An 18,028-nucleotide genomic window follows, 5' to 3' on the forward strand; every position below is an offset into this window, starting at 1 on the left:
TTTGATGATATCTCCGTTCTGACTTATTTTACGATAAAAACATATGTTACAAAATTAAACTAGAGAAAATTTCCTACAATTTATGTCACAACAATTTTTTCGTAAAATAAATAGCTTTGGCGTACGAGCGCCTCAAAGTATTATTTAACACGGTTATCGCAGAATAAGTCGTTCCACACTACTTTGAGGTTTAGTTATCATAACACATCGAGGAAACGCAGAGTTTAACTAAGCATATAGTACAAACACAAATTCAATCGATTAACAAGATAATTTACTAACTGCATAAAAAACTCACAATCCACAAATTAAAATTCTTTTTGTGGTAGAAATGAGCGAGAGGAAAAAGGCAATACCGAAACCAAATTCCATTTCAATTATTTCTTCCTATCTGCACTAAAACACCGAAATCGACTCTTCCAACCAGGCGCCACGTGGATCCCCCCCCTCTCTCCCTTTCTGAAATTTCTACTGGTAGAACTCAATAAAATATTTTAGTCTGCGTCATCAGTATACTTGTTACGAAAAAATTATTGAAAAAAATGGCGTCTAAAAGTGGTATTTTTGACGATATCTCCTTTCTGACTTAGTTTACGACAAAAAAATTATTATACAAAATTAATTTACGCATTATATATATTAATTTACATACAAAATTAAACAAGAAAAATTTCCTACAATTTATACCATAAAGTTTTTTTTTTTTTGCAAAATAAATAATTTAATGCGTATGAGCGCCGAAAAGTGTTATTTAACAGCATTTTTGCATAGATATTTTTGATGGACCAAGAGTTACTGGTTCACCGTCTCTTCAGTATCGATTGAGACGTCATGCAATTTCTTCGACATCATCTGCGATGGGATCATCAAATTCATCATGAGCTTCTTCGTTTTCTATTCCATCATTCGTTTGCTCGAAAACCGTCTCCGTTTCTTCCTCTTCATCGCTATCATGTGATAAACTTTGCGAATTCTCACAATTACCACCTGTACGATTAGTACACATAACGGAGCATTTTAACCCGGCTTTTCTCCATCCACAGGCATTTTTCCACATTTTTTGCATTTGCAAGAAATAAGTCTTAGTAAGGTTTGCAGAGCTGGAGGGTCAAGCATCATAACAGGAATTAACCCATTCTTATTTCTATTCCACCCCCACTGCTCTGTTTTTTTTTTTTTTTCATTCCTACACCACTGTTGAATCTGGTGATAAGATCGAAAAGAATGTTGTCTTGCTGCTGCTTCTGTTGGAGGTAGCGAGGAAATATTAAATTTACTTTTATATGCGGATTTTACAAAGCACTCATATCTGTAGGGGTTTAAAGTCATGTTTTTCTTGCTTTTTTTACTTTTCACTTCACTGAAACCGTATAAGTCAAGAAGTAAGTCTTCTTTAGCTTTAGCAATGATCTCTGGATCAGCATTTGGATTTTTAAACGCTTTAATAGACTCACTTAAATTTGGATTTTTTCGTACGTTAATAAATTTTGTTTTTCCTTGGTTGAAAAGGGCACATCTTGTATCACAGTCACTAAAGGCATGCAAGAATAAAATATGATCTGCGGCTGTCTTATCTGAGATACTGTCAGTTGTATATATGTGTTGCGAAATTTTTCCTTTTCCTGGTTTGAGCATATATATGTCTGATGGTTTAGATAGAGCTGTCAAAAGAATAAGAAGATCTACATCTTCGCCTACAACAATTAGGGAATCGAATGCAGAAGAAACACTTATCACAGTATTGATTATTAAAGTGTCTGCATCTTTTGTGGCTTGTTTGACCACAATATTTAAAAAAAAAAAAAAAAAAACTTTATGGTATAAATTGTAGGAAATTTTTCTTGTTTCATTTTGTATGTAAATTAATATATATATAATGCCTAAATTAATTTTGTATATGATTTTTTTGTTGTAAAATAAGTCAGAAAGGAGATATCGTCAAAATATCACTTTTAGATGCCATTTTTTTCAATAATTTTTTCATAACAAGTATACTGATGACGCAGACTAAAATATTTTATTGAGTTCTACCGGTAGAAATTTCAGAAAGGGATAGAGGGGGGAATCCACGTGGCGCCTGGTTGAAAGAGTTTATTTCGGTGTTTTAGTGCAGATAGGAAGAAATAACTGAAATGGAATTTGGTTTCCGTATTGCCTTTTTCCTCTCGCTCATTTCTACCACAAAAAGAATTTTAATTTGTGGATTGTGAGTTTTTATGCAGTTAGTAAATTATCTTGTAAATCGATTGAATTTGTGTTTGTACTATATGCTTATTAATTAAACTCTGCGTTTCCTCGATGTGTTATGATAACTAAACCTCAAAGTAGTGTGGAACGACTTATTCTGCGATAACGCGTGTTGAATAATACTTTGCGTCGCTCGTACGCCGAAACTATTTATTTTACGAAAAAATTGTTGTGACATAAATTGTAGGAAATTTTCTCTAGTTTAATTTTGTAAAATATGTTTTTATCGTAAAATAAGTCAGAATGGAGATATCATCAAAATACCGCTTTTAGACGCCATTTTTTCAATATGGCGGCGTGAGCGGCAAAGATACGAGGTGGCAAAGTGGAAATTCGAAAAGAGCACATCGAAATCTATCAAATTACCAATTTTCAAAACTCCCGGAAAACTTTCCAGGTAAAACTACCAGATGACTGGACTATGTGCTAATAAAAAATTTTTTAACATACGTTGTTCTACAAAGCAAAATTTCGACTTGCACGAGGGGGTCTTGGAACGCAGACCTCCTGGGATCCGACTGTGTATTTAGTCTATTTCAGTCAGGAAAAAAATACTGCCAAAGTTTAAAGCATTCGGTAATACAGGAAGTTTTAAAAAATTGATACTCATATTGTAATATTTTGTTGTAAGTCAAAAACCGACTTATGCATCCTTTGCCCCCTAAGTCGGGATCCGACTCTAATATGTATGCAAGTTCAGAATTTTATTTATGCAAGTTTAGCATTTTCCATGCAGTCACAGCAAGCTTTATTTTCAACTTGTATTAAAATAATCAAATGAAAGACGAAATTATTTGACTGTTCGAATGAACAGGTTAGAAACAGCAATTAACAAAAATTAATATTAATATAGAAATTTAAAAAATCCCCAACATTGATTATCCACCTCATATAGGGGTCAGAACACATATAAAAAAATTTCCTAGATGACATGGGAAACACTGAAAAGGAAAGATAATCACAACTAGTGAAATTTGCTAATCACAAAAGCAGAATTAAGAAAGAAAATTTAAAATTCTTTTATGAAGCCTTTCTTTTTTGCTGAAATTAATTCCTAGTTATTTTATCTCTTAACAAAGAGAAACTGGCAACATAAAAATTTTAAATAATTGAGCTTTCTTTCCTTGTCAGCTAACAATGACACTGCTACTAACCACATGAATAAAGACTTATATTATACATTGGAATCTATTAAAAAAAGGGTATAATTCAAGTTCAAACTTATAATGCCTTTCCTTATTGATTCTTAAAGTTAAAAATAAGCTGCTACACAATCAAAAAAAGATTAAAGTATTGAAACTTCTTTCAACTGCACAAATATTGAATAAAAAGACTACAAAAATTCAAGATTAGAGCATAGGCGGATTTAGGACTGAGTTCCTGGGGGGGCAGCACTTTTTTTGGAGCAAAATTTTTAATTGCCCCCCCCCCCCCCTCCCACGTTTCGGTCTGTTTTCTGTGAAGCATAAGGCCATTCTTTACTTTTTTATGTGTCATTTTCATTACTGTGTGTAATCATGCTGTCCTTTTTGAATTGACCTTAAAAGAGCTGGTATTAAGAGAGTGACGCAGGGCTCCCTTTCAAGTGGGATATAGAATATCTCTAATTTTAGGGGGCCTGGGGGTTGCTCCCCCGGAGGAAATTATATAAAATGGATATAAAATTCTGCATTTTGATGTCTTATAAGGGTTAATTGGAAATAATAGGGCAATACTTTGTTTTTAAGTTTTATGCTTTAAAAGTGCTTTGTGATGCAAGTTAATACTTTAAAAGAAATGAGATTTAGAGAATAGGTATCAAGAGAGTAACATACTACCCATTTGAACAATTCTTAATTTATACACTTGATAAGAAATAAAATTGAAGCACACTTTGCTTAGGAGTTTCAAAGACTTGTCTAATTATTTTCAAGGTTTGGTTGGTTAGATTGGATTTCTGGCTCAAGAGCCCTGGTAGGCTATACTGTGCCAATTCTTTTCAGGGATTTTATAACCTATCAATAATTTGCACTTTCCAGTCTCTGAAATTGAGTAGTAGATTATACAGTTGTACAGTATTGTTCTTTGTATAAGGCTATTTTAAATTTAAAAGAAAAAATTAAATTTTTTTAATTTCTCATCACAACTTTTTTTTTAATTATAAGTAGTACAGAAAACGAAAAGGAATAGGGGTAATGTATCATTTTTTTCCCGGGTTAAACAGATGAACAATACGCAGTAAAAGTAAGATAAAAGCAATCAAACAAAAGAATTTCCAAAATTCTGCATTCGGGATTAAATAAATAGCAAGATATGAAGCATGTGAGTCACAAAAATTTATTTCAAGTAATATGTTACAAACGCGAGGACCATGATTTTTACATTTTTGATGCAGGGTGTAGCAAGGAGCTGAATTTGACACATTTTGGCATTCCTCCTCTTACAATTTGTTACAAATTTTAAAATTTAAGGTTTGTAGCCACACGTTTCCAAATATTCAAAGTTTTCAAGTACTTGAAAATGAAATTAGTTTTCCAACCACTTTCCATTTTTTTAAGGAACGAATGACAATTTTTTGGGAGTTAGGGGCCCACTTCAAAGCAGGGGTCCTAAGTTATAGCTTGTTTATCTTATAGGCAAATCCAGCCCTGCATGTAATTCACTCTTACCTGCAGATTTCTGTTTGATTTTTTGTAATTGTGACGAAAATTCGTCAGTTTTTACAGTTAAAGGATTTTTACGATGTTACCAATCTGTGTAAGGTTTTTATCAAATTTCAGCAAATTTTTCCAAAACTTTTGATGACTGAATTACTCAGATTTCAATAATGACAATAACTGTCTAATTTAGACTTAGATGATTATGACTTACCTTAATTTTTAAACAGTATTTAGAAAGTAAGGAAAATGGTACTTTTCCTCTAAGTAAAAAGATTCAATTAATCAGAATGTTCAGATAACTGAAGTTTATTCAGTTTGCGATAGTATTTACTTTTCTTTCTCAAAAAAAAAAAAAAAGACAAGCCGAAAATTTTCCAAGCGCATGAAGTATAGTTCTAACTATTAGTTTCATATACAATTTTTTTCCTTTAAAAAAATAAAGAAAACACAGTTATAAAAACATTTCATCGGGTAATAATGCGATCTTACAAGCGTTGTGCTACGGTGTTAACTGTTACATTTGATAGTATTTTGCTGTACAAAAACCTTTTAGCTATGTACTTCTTTTGCAATAGCATACACTTCAAATCAGCCAATTTCATTTGAATGTGTGAATCCAGAAGATTCTTCAAAATCTTTCGTCTGTAACAACCCAAAACATCTAGTTTTTGAAATCACGCAAATTGAAAATTAACATTCTGAAAAGAGAGAAGACAAATCGTAACAAGTAGATCGTTCTGTTAGCGCAAATTGGGGAGGGGGGAGGGAGGGTCCCAAACGTCAATTATTATAAGTGTTGCAGCTGAATGCATAGCTCGTTTAGCCTATATTTTCATTCATACTTGCCCAAATGGTTTTCAGTCCGAAATAGTGAATTTAGACCAATTTTCAGTACCCCAGTGACAGTATTTAACGTTCGGTGTTTTTCTTTTTCTTGTCTCCCTTCGGAAAAGGACATTCGCTATTCTCTTCATTTTAATTGAACTATTCAAAAAAGAAAAAATCATGATTTGTTTTGTTATAATATTTTGGAAGATATGTTGTTACTATATAAACTCCTCCCAAAACTGGAGGGCATTGCCCCCTTTGCGCCCCCCTATAAATCCACCCATGCTCTTCTAAACTATTCAAAAACGAAAAAATAATGATTTTTTTTTTAAATTTTTGAAAGATGTGTTACTACATAAAGTCCTCCCAAAACTGGGGGGCATTGCCCCCCTCTGCCTCCCCCCATAAATCCGCCCATGGATTAGAGCATCCCACACATGTACACACATACTGATGGTAAACAGGATATCGCAAAATTTTCTTTTAGGAGAAACAGGAGCATCAATTTTGCAATCCCCAAAAAATACAAGAAATCTGATGTTGAAACATTTTAAAAATGAAATAAAAGAATTTTGAAATGTATATGCATCAATTAAAATAATGCCAATAATTAGCAGATGTATAATATACTTACAGAATGTCCATGAACAATTGAAATCTTCTCTCTCAAAAGAATGTACCTAATTAGGGGAAATGTTGTAAAAAGAGTTGGAAAGGTACACTGATTATATACAACCCAGACTGGTATGTAATAAATCTGAAACATACAAATACATGAAATGCTTTTAACTATACAGAAATAAATCTTGACTTACAATTTAAGTAATTTTTAGTATATCTTTCCTGTTGGAACTAAAGAATAATTATCTAGTAATAGAGATTCATAATCATTTAAGACCTTAATTTTAAAATAACATGAAATATTTTCAAGGAAAAGTAATAACACAGGTAGTTAGCACAAAAAATAATTTATGGTTGAAAACATTAATGTGATAATTTTTCAACTGGAAAATATATAATTCTTAACAGTTTAACTATAGTAAAAATTTTTACCTCATAGACTTTTATGGATAAATCAAATCTAGATATTTTATGTTACATTTCTCGCACTTTTGTGGCCCATTAACATTCAACTCAATGTGTCAACATGTTTAAATCTTTTGGGAAGTGCATGGGGGTTTTAAGTACATTGTGGTTTCAAACAGGGGTTGGAGAAAAATACGTATTTTTGTAGTTAACTACGACTACAACCATGGCACTACTAGCCTAAAATAGAGGGGGGGGGAACAGGGATGATCCATACACCCGATACAGTCAAACTTTGTCAACCCAAAATTCACAGGACCAAATGGGCAAATAGTCTGTTCAGAAATTGAAACAGCAACAAGAACAGTATTGAAAAATCACTTATGGTATCTTTTAATTGAATTAGTTAATTTGGCTTTGCTTTCAGACTTCCAGGGGTTGGAGTGGTGATTTCAAAAATTTTAGGACATTTTTAAGACAACCAAAATCAAGTTTTTTTTTAACTTAAATCTAATTTATAAGTTTGATTTCCATACTGGATTACAAAACGTTTCCAATTCAAGCTTGAAAACAACAATAAAGTTCATTCAATCTTTTATTCTTCAACACTATGACATTATGAAGTAGAAGTACATACCACATACCAGTAGGATAAATGTATTGTTGCGAGTTCCGGTGCAGCTTCAAACTATCTTGAAATGACGACACAGTTCTTGAAAACACAGATTTATTTACAGTATGTACAGGAAGCGTTGTTACAACTGCTAAATCAATCATCAGCAATTAGGCAAACATCAATTAACACCATAAACTCAACGGTTGCACACATATTTACATCCAAATATGCAAAAATACAGCTCAAAAGACTTCACAAAACAGAGCCAATACAAGCTCTCCAGCGTACCGCTGACATGTTTCACAAGCCAAAACTAACTCGAGACTGACTTTTTATCTTGCGGGCTATTTATAGACATCAAAATAGACCTCTCAAATATTCCACAAGATTCCCGAAGTTTCCTTCTATTTTCTTTTTATTCATTCACAAATCTTATCAATGAAAAAGAGGGACAATATACTTCAGTCGAATGCTAGGGGGTTGTATGTACATTACAAGAAAATATTTACAGGTTACGTTGCTACAATAGTTTTAGATGAAAGATAATGGTATAAACGCCCAATCTAGCCAGATTCCAACAAATTAATCATAAAAATGTACAATTTACAGAATTTATAACAGTATGTCTAATTGCTTCTTTACTTGGCTTGTTGTTGTTTCATAAAAGTAAATTACAAAGAATGATGAAAAAATATCCTTAATAAGGAGAGATTTAAAGTAAGGAGCAAGTCCAAAGCTTATTATGTACTTAACTTTTATCAGATAATTGGATACTTTTTGCTAGCTCAGAATCATCAAAAATATCCCTGTATCCCTTACACATAAATCATTTAAAGATGCAAATGAATAATTTTATAACAGCAACTGAAACAAATAAAACCTCCCCTTTCAAAATTTTACATTGGAGTGAATTCGGAGCAAAAGCTTTGGATTGCTTCATCATAATAAATTTGTTTTCGGTAGAAGCTGAAGAACAAGGAATTAAAAATACAGCTTGATTTCAAGCTTACTTGTCAACTTTTTATGTCTCGCCACATCATCATGAGACAGTATCTATGAAAACCCTTGATTATCAATATTGGAAAGATGATGTACAAACAGAACATGATACTTTAAATTCATCCTTTTCTTCACAGCTTCATCATTGCATTCATTCCTGTCTCTCTTTTTTCATCTACAAGGAAGTTTTTTGCTTTCCGTGGCATTTTAATAACACAAATTATGATTTACATTTTTAAAGCAAAAAGTTAGTGACTAAATTTTAAAATTTTATATGCGAGAAATAATCCAGACATCCTACAGACCACCAGACAGAGAGACTTTGAGCTTTATTATTAGTAAAGATAACATGTTTTCTCTTAATTCGTGTCCTGTCTTTTTTGTGCTTTGTTTCGTCACTATCGCGTCAGGAAAATGTTTCCGACCATACATTGCTGCGTGATTTCCCATAATCAAGGTGTACTCTATCTGCCCTGAAAGTCTGTAAACGCTGTACTGATACACCCTGTGTACAAGAAAGTTGCAAAAATTTCGATAAGCAACTGAAATTGTTTTAAATACTTCATATTTCATTTGAAAAAGATTAAAGCAACTAAAGCTCCGGGACCAAATAATATTTATCCAAAAATTTTAGTTGAATGTGCAGAGGAATTAGTGGATGTTATTTTGAATATTTTCAATGCTTCTTATGACTCGGGGACGGTGCCAGAGGACTGGAAGCTGGCTAACATAACGCCACTCTTCAAGAAGGGGTCTAAAGTTCTTGCTGGGAATTATAGACCTGTAAGTTTGACTTCGGTGATTTGTAAGACTTTCGAAACTTTGATCAAAATTAAGATCATGATGTTCTTAGAGACTAATAGTCTGTTGACTAGTTTGCAGTATGGTTTCAGGAAAGGTAAATCCTGTACTACTAATTTATTGCATTTCTACGACAAGGTTACCTCAGCTTTAGATAACAAAAAATGTGTGGATGTTGTTTATATTGACTTTCAAAAAGCTTTTGACAAGGTACCTCATGTTGCTCTTCTCAGCAAGTTAGCTGACATTGGAATAGGAGGAAAAACTTTACTTTGGGTTAGAAATTGGCTTACTGGTAGGAAGCAAAGAGTAGTTGTGAGAGGAAATCATTCTAATTGGAGAGATGTTTTAAGTGGGGTTCCTCAGGGATCAGTTTTAGGGCCTCTTTTGTTTATTATATTTATGAATGACATCAATGAAAATATTTCTGGAAGCATGAATTGTTTTGCTGACGATGTAAAAGTTATGGGGATTGTCGAAAATGAAGAACAAGTAAAACAGCTGCAAGAGGATTTAGATCATATTACTAAGTGGGCAGATAAATGGGGTATGGCAGTTAATGTAGGGAAATGTCAAGTGCTACACTTAGGTCATGGAAATAAGCGTATGAGATATCATTTACAGGGTTCAGTCATAAATCAGGCAGAAAATGTTATGGATCTGGGTGTCTTTATAAATCAGGACTTCAAGTTTAGTTAACAGTGCAGTATTGCTAGTAACAAAGCCAACAAAATGCTTGGGTTCATCAAGAGATCTATTTCAAACAAATCTAAGAAAGTTCTTCTGCCTTTATATAGGAGTTTAGTAAGACCTCATTTGGAGTATGCTGTTCAGTTTTGGTCGCCTTATCTGAAGAAAGATATTTTTGTATTGGAAAGGGTTTAAAGAAGGGTAACTAAATTAGTAAGGGGACTCTCAGATTTAGATTATGATACCAGACTTAATAGGCTTAGCATGTATAGCCTGGAGCAAAGGAGAGTCAGAGGGGACATGATTCAGTTATTTAAATTTATCAAAATGAAAGATGTAAATGGATTAAATTTTTGCGGGGAAAGCAGGACAAGGGGTCATTGTTTTAAGCTATTTAAATCTCAGGCTAACTTGGAAATCAGGAAAAACTACTACTTTAGCAGGGTCGTGGGCACTTGGAATAGCTTACCGGAAGAGGCGGTAATGAGCAAGAGAGTGGATAGCTTTAAGAGGGCCATTGATCTTCATTTGGGACTAATTAATTGACTAGGACCAGCCTCGCTGGGCCCAGAGCTTGTTGCTGGTCGTCACATTTGTATTTGTATATCAAAATATTCAGACATATATCAAAGTATCAGATATTTTCGAACCCTGATTAGGGGCCTTCATTCCTTTGTTGCCCTGGGACCTTCACACTTCCAAATCCGGCCCTGATTTTTGGAATTTTAGGACAACTCTTACCCCTGGGCTTCTAGCTGTAGAAAATGCAGAATGTTCTCAGACATAAAGATGTAAAATATCTATGATAAAGAAGTCCAGCACAATTAATATCATTAAAAGATGATGTGCTAGCTTTAGAGATTTTGAAAAAACTTAAGCTTTTCTTTTAGAAGTCAGCAACATAGATTAAAAATCCAAAAATAGTCTGCAAGGTAAACAGATATTAGATAAATTGAAAAATCTAAACCAACACTGAGAAATGCATAAAAATAAGGTATTCAATTTAAAAACTACAAGTATATGCTATTTGTGGATTCTATCTTATAAAATAGGGTACAAATCTTGCTTTGCTACAATATAAGATTGCTTTTTCTTTAAGAAAAAAAATAAGTTTTTTTTTTTTTTTTGTCCCAACAAGAAACTAGTCTGCAGACTTTCTGAAGAACCTGTAAAAAATTGTAGCAGCACCGTGCTGTGTCAACAGCTAAAGGGCATGCAAATGTATTCAGTCGAATCGTGATCATGAAAAATTCAGAGGAACAAAGATATTTCATGTTAACCGGATTTCATCTTCAATAAATTATTTTATGATTGTTAACTCGCAGGACAAAATAAGTACTTTAAGTTATCTCTTAAGTCAATTTTGGGTTAACTAGGTTTTACTGTATGAACACTTCCAGAGAGACAAAGACATTAAACATCTGAACATTAAGTAATTAAAATGTCAATATGAATTTTATATCTTTAGTCATTATTTCATTTATCCTTTTTATAATACATATTTAGAACACTAATAAAATTTAAATCAAAGACAATATTTATGTTTTTAGACTTTGCTAAATAAATAACATCTCATAATGGATTAAACTAAAATATCCCTCAATCAATAAGCTCACATTAAGAGACCTTCAGCAAGCTCCTAGATATGAAAACGATAATCAATTTGAAAAAAAAAAAAAAAGGTTAATCAAGAGCGAGAAATAAAGTTTCCTCTAATAAAATTTTTAAATATATAAATCTTTAAATCATCTTCTCTCAATAAATATAAAGAAAAATTTAAATCAATTCAAACTTACCTTCAATCCTTTAGTTAAATATCTTACTCCCTTGCGATCACCATAAGCATGAGTTATTACTATGACTTTATGTCCTTTCTTGAGCAAACATTGAGACAGCTGATAGATATGACTTTCTACTCCTCCAGTATTTGGATAAAAAAAGTCTGACACCATACTAAAAATATGAAAATCAATAAAATGTGTTAGTTAAGCAACATAGTTGTTCTATTTGAATTTTAAACACAAATATTTACCAAGTATTTTTACAAAGAGTAAGCTATTCCAGTAGATGCACAATAGTATTATTAAATATTAACTATTTCAACACAATAAGACCAAAAGGGAGGGATGCCAGGGATAATTTAATGCAAGCTGTAAAGGTAGCTCTACACACACTTCCATACATTTTCAGACCTAAAACATTTTATTACGTCTTGAAGTGAGCTTTTTTTCTGTATGTGTTCATTCAATAATGTAGAACTGTCTAATATTACAATATGTTCAATTACATATTTCACATTGAGAAAATGCTTAAAGCACATGGTAAGTTAAAGTTTAAGGTTAAGTTTTAAGCAGTTCTTTTCTTTTTTACAACACTTCCCATCCTTTGTATTTGAGCACCTCAAATTTCAAAGTCTGGCAGTACCGAGTTTGTATGCATTTTTTTAAATATCAATGGATCCCTAAGTGGCTCACATCTATTCACATCAGAATAGATCATCCTAGGGATCTGTTCTGAGCTGCATGAAGTCAATGGGAGAAAAATTTGGGAGTGCATGAAGTCTGTCTGGGCCGATTAAGATCTCGATAGGCCCTAGGTCCAGGGTTGGCAGATTTCTGCCGAGGCGGTAAAAACCACTGGTAGAAACCGGTTAAAACCGGCATGGCAAAAACCCCTTTCTGCCACATTTATGGCAGAAACTGGAAGAAACTCAAAAAATGACATAAATACAATTCCTGACATACAATAGAAAATGCATAAGAAAAATAATTAAATATTAACCCAAATACAATTTATTTACTACACTATCACCATTCAAAATCAAATTTTACATTGTTTTCACACTGCAGCAGCCTGTAACAAAATACAAGTTTTGACGCTGTTTCTAAACCTAAACAATTTCTCAATTTGTTGTGCACATAGGAGAAATTTGAGAAGATTCTTTCAATCCCAGCAGAACTAGCTGGTATTATCATCAAAGAACAAGCAAGATTCACAAAACTTTCATCTATAGCACATTTTTTCAAATTGAACCACCATGCGGTAGCTGGCACAGTTGTTATAACTTGATTGGAAAAATAGGTTTCGGGAAAAGGGGCCAATTTGTTTTGTAAAACTATGGTATAAGGTACATAATCAGGGTTAATATTTGTGAGTAAAGTTCGGGCACTTTCTTCTTGATTACATGAAAAATTTACTCCCAATGACTCTGGATGGAGCATATAGGCGAGTAAATGGTTATCAGTAACTGCTTGATTAAATCTGTTCATCACTTCCTTCTCAAAAGCACACATAAGAGCGTCTTTTGTTAAATGAATCCAAACATCGCAAGCATCTGCAATTTTGCAGTTCTCTTTTTGAACTGAATCCAGAGCAATAGTAACAGGTTTTATCTGCAGCAGCAAGTGTTTAACTTCTTTGTGAATCATCTGATTATTTATAATCTGAACAATACCTTTGTCATGAATATCATCTTCATATTTTTCTAGTATTTATAAATAATATGGGCGATTCTTCATAAAAGACTCTAAGCAGTCCACCTGGCTATTCCACCGTGTATTACAAGGTGTATGTGGTTTCACAGCTTTTGGGTACTCCTTTAGCCAAGCTCCTTGCCTGTGATGGTTTCCGAAATATTTCTGGACTGAAACCACATGTTTAATAAGAGAATCTGGTGTGATATCCAGTTCAAGAAGATTTAAGTAATGAGCTGAACACCCATAAGTTGTAACAGATGGCATTTCTTCTTCAATAATTTTCCTCATTAACTCCAGCTTGTGTTCATTATCAGTTACTAAAGATAATACATTGCAGTCATATTTCGTTTCAAGCTCTATTATTGCATTTTTGGCTAAATCAGCACTGTAAGTTGCAGCAGCAGGAGCTCTTTGAGAATAGCTTTATTCAGTTATATTAAGTGTAAAATGACAAGTTTCTGAATTTTAGAGTTTAATGAAAGAAAAAAAGTCTGTATTTATTTAAATATTGGATATACAGTCAAACCTTGATATCTCGAACCTCCTTACCTCGAAACCCTTGATATCTCAAAACAAAAATTTTCCCTAGCATTTTCCATAAAAACCCCTATGTATTTTCCATAGTTATCTCGAAATCCTTGATATGTCGAAATTTTTGCACAGAAGCAAGTTTCAATTGTCGTTTTGCTTTGGCAATTTTTGTAGTAAAACCAGTTCCAGAGACAATCGCTTAACGTTTTTCATCCCTTTTCTTAGAAATTTTGTGAATAGGGGATTGGGGCAAGATAATAGGAGAGTGTTGGCATGAAAGGGGTGCAGTGTTTTCCCCAGAGTTCTTTGTGCATTTCTCTAGAACACGTTGTCCACTTTGAGGAAAGGGGTTCGATTTTTCGTCCGTCAGTTTTCAAGCGAAAATGAAAAATGCGTTCCTCATTTTCATCATTCAGCTTTTTTTCACTCCTACAAAATGGCTGCTAAGAAATTTTTGAATGTGAAGTTACTTGATTAAAGATAAAATTAGAATTTTTGAATTTTTAGGTGGAAAAACCAAGTTGAAATTATTGTTCATTTCAAAATCTCATCCTGTGCACTTTCGACAATTAGAAAATTTCAAATCTAGTGAAATAGTGAAGACTAATCGTAATTCGAAGTGATCCCATAGTACACATATAAATACATATAGCGTACATGTATGTAAATGTGAGAATTATTACTGTAATTTTTTAAAAACCTTGATAACTCGAAAACTCGATATCTCGAAATTTTTCCCCGTCCCGAGAGATTTGAGATATCGAGGTTGTACTGTATATTACATTTTATATCTTGAATGCAAACAAAATAATTATAAACTGAAAAATTTGTTACTTACAACATTACAAGGCTAAAATTTCTAACACATAGCAATTTCAACTATGATACATTTTACTTTGCTTTGGAAATGTCAGTCTTGTTATTTAACATATTTTTACACTAATTATTAAATAACTGTTATATTAAGTTTTTGAAATGACGAAATGGGGTTATATTTTTTATTTTACTAAATTGCCTGTCATTAAGTAATTACTAGAGCTATTAAAAACGTTTTCTAGTTTTTGCCAGTTTCTGCCGGTTTTTACCGGTTATAACTAGTTTCTGCCACTGGCAGGGCAAAAACCAGTTTCTGCCGGAAAAAAGCCAACCCTGCCTAGGTCAAATACTGTTTTGGAGCCCCCTGCATTCAAACTTTATAAAATTACTCTTTGGCTAAAACAATTTTAGTCATAAGGGTCATTTTCCCTAAACAGCGCAATTTGGACAGGGCAAGGAATGGCATTCACTGTGCCAGGGGAATGACACTTAGAGGAAATGATGCGTTTTACTGACGATATTATAATTTATGTGGGAAAAGGAAACACTACTTTTATGAAATTGAAAAAGATCCAATATTGTGGTGTCCAAAAAGTAGTTATTGTGGTTATTTGTTTCCCTTACATTTTACAGGGGAAGGACGACAGGGGAATGACAAAAATTAAAGTTGACTTATATATTGTCATAACTGCAAACAACAAATATCAATGTCACTTAAAGTAAGGGGGGGGGACTCTATACAAACAAGAATCAATCATTCATTGAGCGATTATTACAAAATTAAATGAATTATCAAAGACAGGGTAATGACAGTCGTTAAAAATACTTATCAAGATTTCACTTGAGATTACCCGAATATACTAGACACCGTGTATTTATTCAAAAAGAACTAATTAAGATTATTTTTATGATGAGACCAGAATTCAAAGATTAAATAATGAGTTAATGCAACTATTACCAGGGGTGAGAAACATTCATTCCATTCCTCGACAGGGGAATGACAAAAAATCAAAGGACATTTTTTACTATTTTTTTTAAATAGTTCAAACCTTGAAAAATGTTTAGTTTTCTATTTTACAACATTGCATAACACTTGTTAAGAGGTTAAACAACAATTTCTGCACAAAGATGCATGGCTTCCTGAATCTTTAGAGCTGATTTTGCTTTAAGGTGGAGGTGGGGACACACAGGGGAGTGACATTTATCACGCCAAAAGTTATTTAAATGTATAATAATAATAGAGTGTTTGTTTTAACTTATTTTACAAATATAAAAACATGTTGTTAAAGCATTCTAGCGTCAGTTTTATTTCTATACTAGTTAGTTTGTTATTTTTGGAGCAAGGACAAGAATTTAGCAGTTTAGAGAAAATGACCCATAGACTAAAGTAATATCAGTCATTTGGGGTGTCTAGGCCACAGCCTAGTTGCCCTATTTAGTAATCAGGCCCTGTATGAGAATGGAACTTACATTTATTATTAGGGCAAATGGGAGAATCGCTATGATTTGATTCCTTTCTGAAATGTTTGTAAAAATTTTCTCCCAGCAATGTTGAAGGAAAGGCTGCAGGAAGGTTTTAACCCCTTGTCCCAGAAAGCAATGCCTGAAAACCCTGACACTTCTGCTAACATCTTCAAAGATAACTAAAAATGCATTTTCAAAATATTTATGGAAGAGTCTCCAAACACCCATCTACTCTTTTCTTAATGTATTTTTAAACGTAGTCAAAAAATGGATTATTAAGATTTCAACTTGGAACTTTTCTGAAGGAGATTCCTAGATCCTCTTGGAGGTTACAAATTGTCCAAAGCCTGAAATTGGGTTTTTCTTCAACCTCAAAAATATTTGGAGGAGTGTTCACTAATCCCTAAGCTCACCACAAGTAGCTCAACATTTTGTTTCTAGATATTTTTACATATCTAAAATTAACTTTTGAAAAAAAATATATATATATAAGGGCACAAAATTCTTTTTTCCTTTAATGTTTTGACATTGATTTAGATAACTTTACTATGTGAAGGCCCTGACATCAACGACTCTTTACTTAATAACACCACCAAAGATTGATTGAAACTGCATCTCAAAAAGGCTTCAATTTAGAAAAAAATTGGACAGTTCCTTTTTCCCTACTTTTCTCCTTTTTCCAACAATACCAAACACAGCCTAAAATTGACTTTTTGGGATTTATAACGTTGGGTATCTATTTAGTCAAAGCAAAAAATTTCACACAACATGTTCCTCAGCATTGAACTTCTCTAATGTTCTATAAATTCAAGCAATTTTTTTTTTTTTTTTTTTTTTTTTTTCATTTTTTAAATTACAACTTGATACAAAAACTTGAAGGATGATGGGTAAGGACAACAGTTTCTATTCAAATGTGATAACCAGAGGGGTTCTAAACTAGATTGGTCTTTGTCAGTGCAAAAATCTAACTCATTAGCCACCGGGATTGCGCCGTTCAAAACGGGATGATGGTGAATGGGGATAGGAGACTATGAAACACAGAAAAAATTGGCGAGGGAGTCTAGGGAGATTAAAAAAAAGTTTGGGAACATTTTGATCTAACCAACAAAAATAGAGTTAAGTAGCATCTATGTTAAAAGAGGCACATAGCTATCAAGAGGATTCTTTTAAGTGACAATTAAAGGTTTTGTTCGTACCCGAATATAAGATATTGAGCCATGTTTCTTAATATCACAAACAAAACTTTAAAATAAATAATAACAATTAAGAAACAAACGCTTGAACGGCGACTTCAATTATTGCACACTTTAACAAATTATTCACCATAAGATATACAAAAAACCTTGTACTGTTTTGCAGTGTTCAGTTCGAATTTATTATGAAAATTCCTTTCATTTGTTATGAACACAAACAGTAATAAATATATGAAAAACATATAACTGCATTACGAAAACCTTTAACTATCGATAATTGCAATAGTTACCATATTCTATGTTTCCTTTTTCGCATTTTTGATAAATGGACTGAGTAGGGCAATCAGTTGTTTTCTTTTCTTTTCGGTCACAGGTACCATTACAACGAATGACACCAGCAGGTCAAAAATTGGCAAAATTTCATCTTTGTTTGTGGTTTACAAACCCGTGGCTTCACTAGATGGCGCTTTTGTTCTTAGTGGCAGCGTTCTTCAAGAGCAGACGGTTTTTCAAGCCTTTTAACAATTACGACATTGAAGAGGGAAGTATGAGTCATATGCTGATTGTTATTAAAATGTGTTATTTGTTTATCAAAAGAAACAATGGCACCCGAGGTTTGTAAAAGTCATATCTTGAAAGCAAAATAAATGGTTCACTTTGTATAGAATGCGCAAAGTTTTTTCAATAATTTTCTTCAGCTAT

General features: G+C 32.8%; 2 protein-coding genes across 2 annotated transcripts in view; one reads left to right on the top strand and one right to left on the bottom strand.

Annotated features, from left to right (window-relative positions):
* LOC129234100 (phosphatidylinositol N-acetylglucosaminyltransferase subunit A-like) overlaps positions 1–17,734 on the bottom strand; it is a 47,656-nt gene extending 29,922 nt beyond the window's left edge. The window contains exons 1-3 of the mRNA XM_054867992.1: positions 17,617–17,734; positions 11,643–11,799; positions 6,349–6,471 (exon numbers count right to left, since the gene is read on the bottom strand). Of these exons, the coding sequence (XP_054723967.1) occupies positions 6,349–6,471; positions 11,643–11,799; positions 17,617–17,642 (306 nt within the window). The 5' untranslated portion in view covers positions 17,643–17,734. The remainder of the gene's footprint in view (positions 1–6,348; positions 6,472–11,642; positions 11,800–17,616) is intronic.
* Positions 17,735–17,830: 96 nt separating this feature from the next.
* The window catches only part of LOC129223863 (ras-related protein Rab-34-like), a 33,472-nt gene continuing 33,274 nt past the window's right edge, over positions 17,831–18,028 (top strand). Inside the window, exon 1 of the mRNA XM_054858231.1 lies at positions 17,831–17,940. Coding sequence (XP_054714206.1) covers positions 17,929–17,940 — 12 coding nt within the window. The 5' untranslated portion in view covers positions 17,831–17,928. The remainder of the gene's footprint in view (positions 17,941–18,028) is intronic.

Source organism: Uloborus diversus, chromosome 1 (genome assembly GCF_026930045.1).
Source record: "Uloborus diversus isolate 005 chromosome 1, Udiv.v.3.1, whole genome shotgun sequence".
Taxonomy (NCBI): domain Eukaryota; kingdom Metazoa; phylum Arthropoda; class Arachnida; order Araneae; family Uloboridae; genus Uloborus; species Uloborus diversus.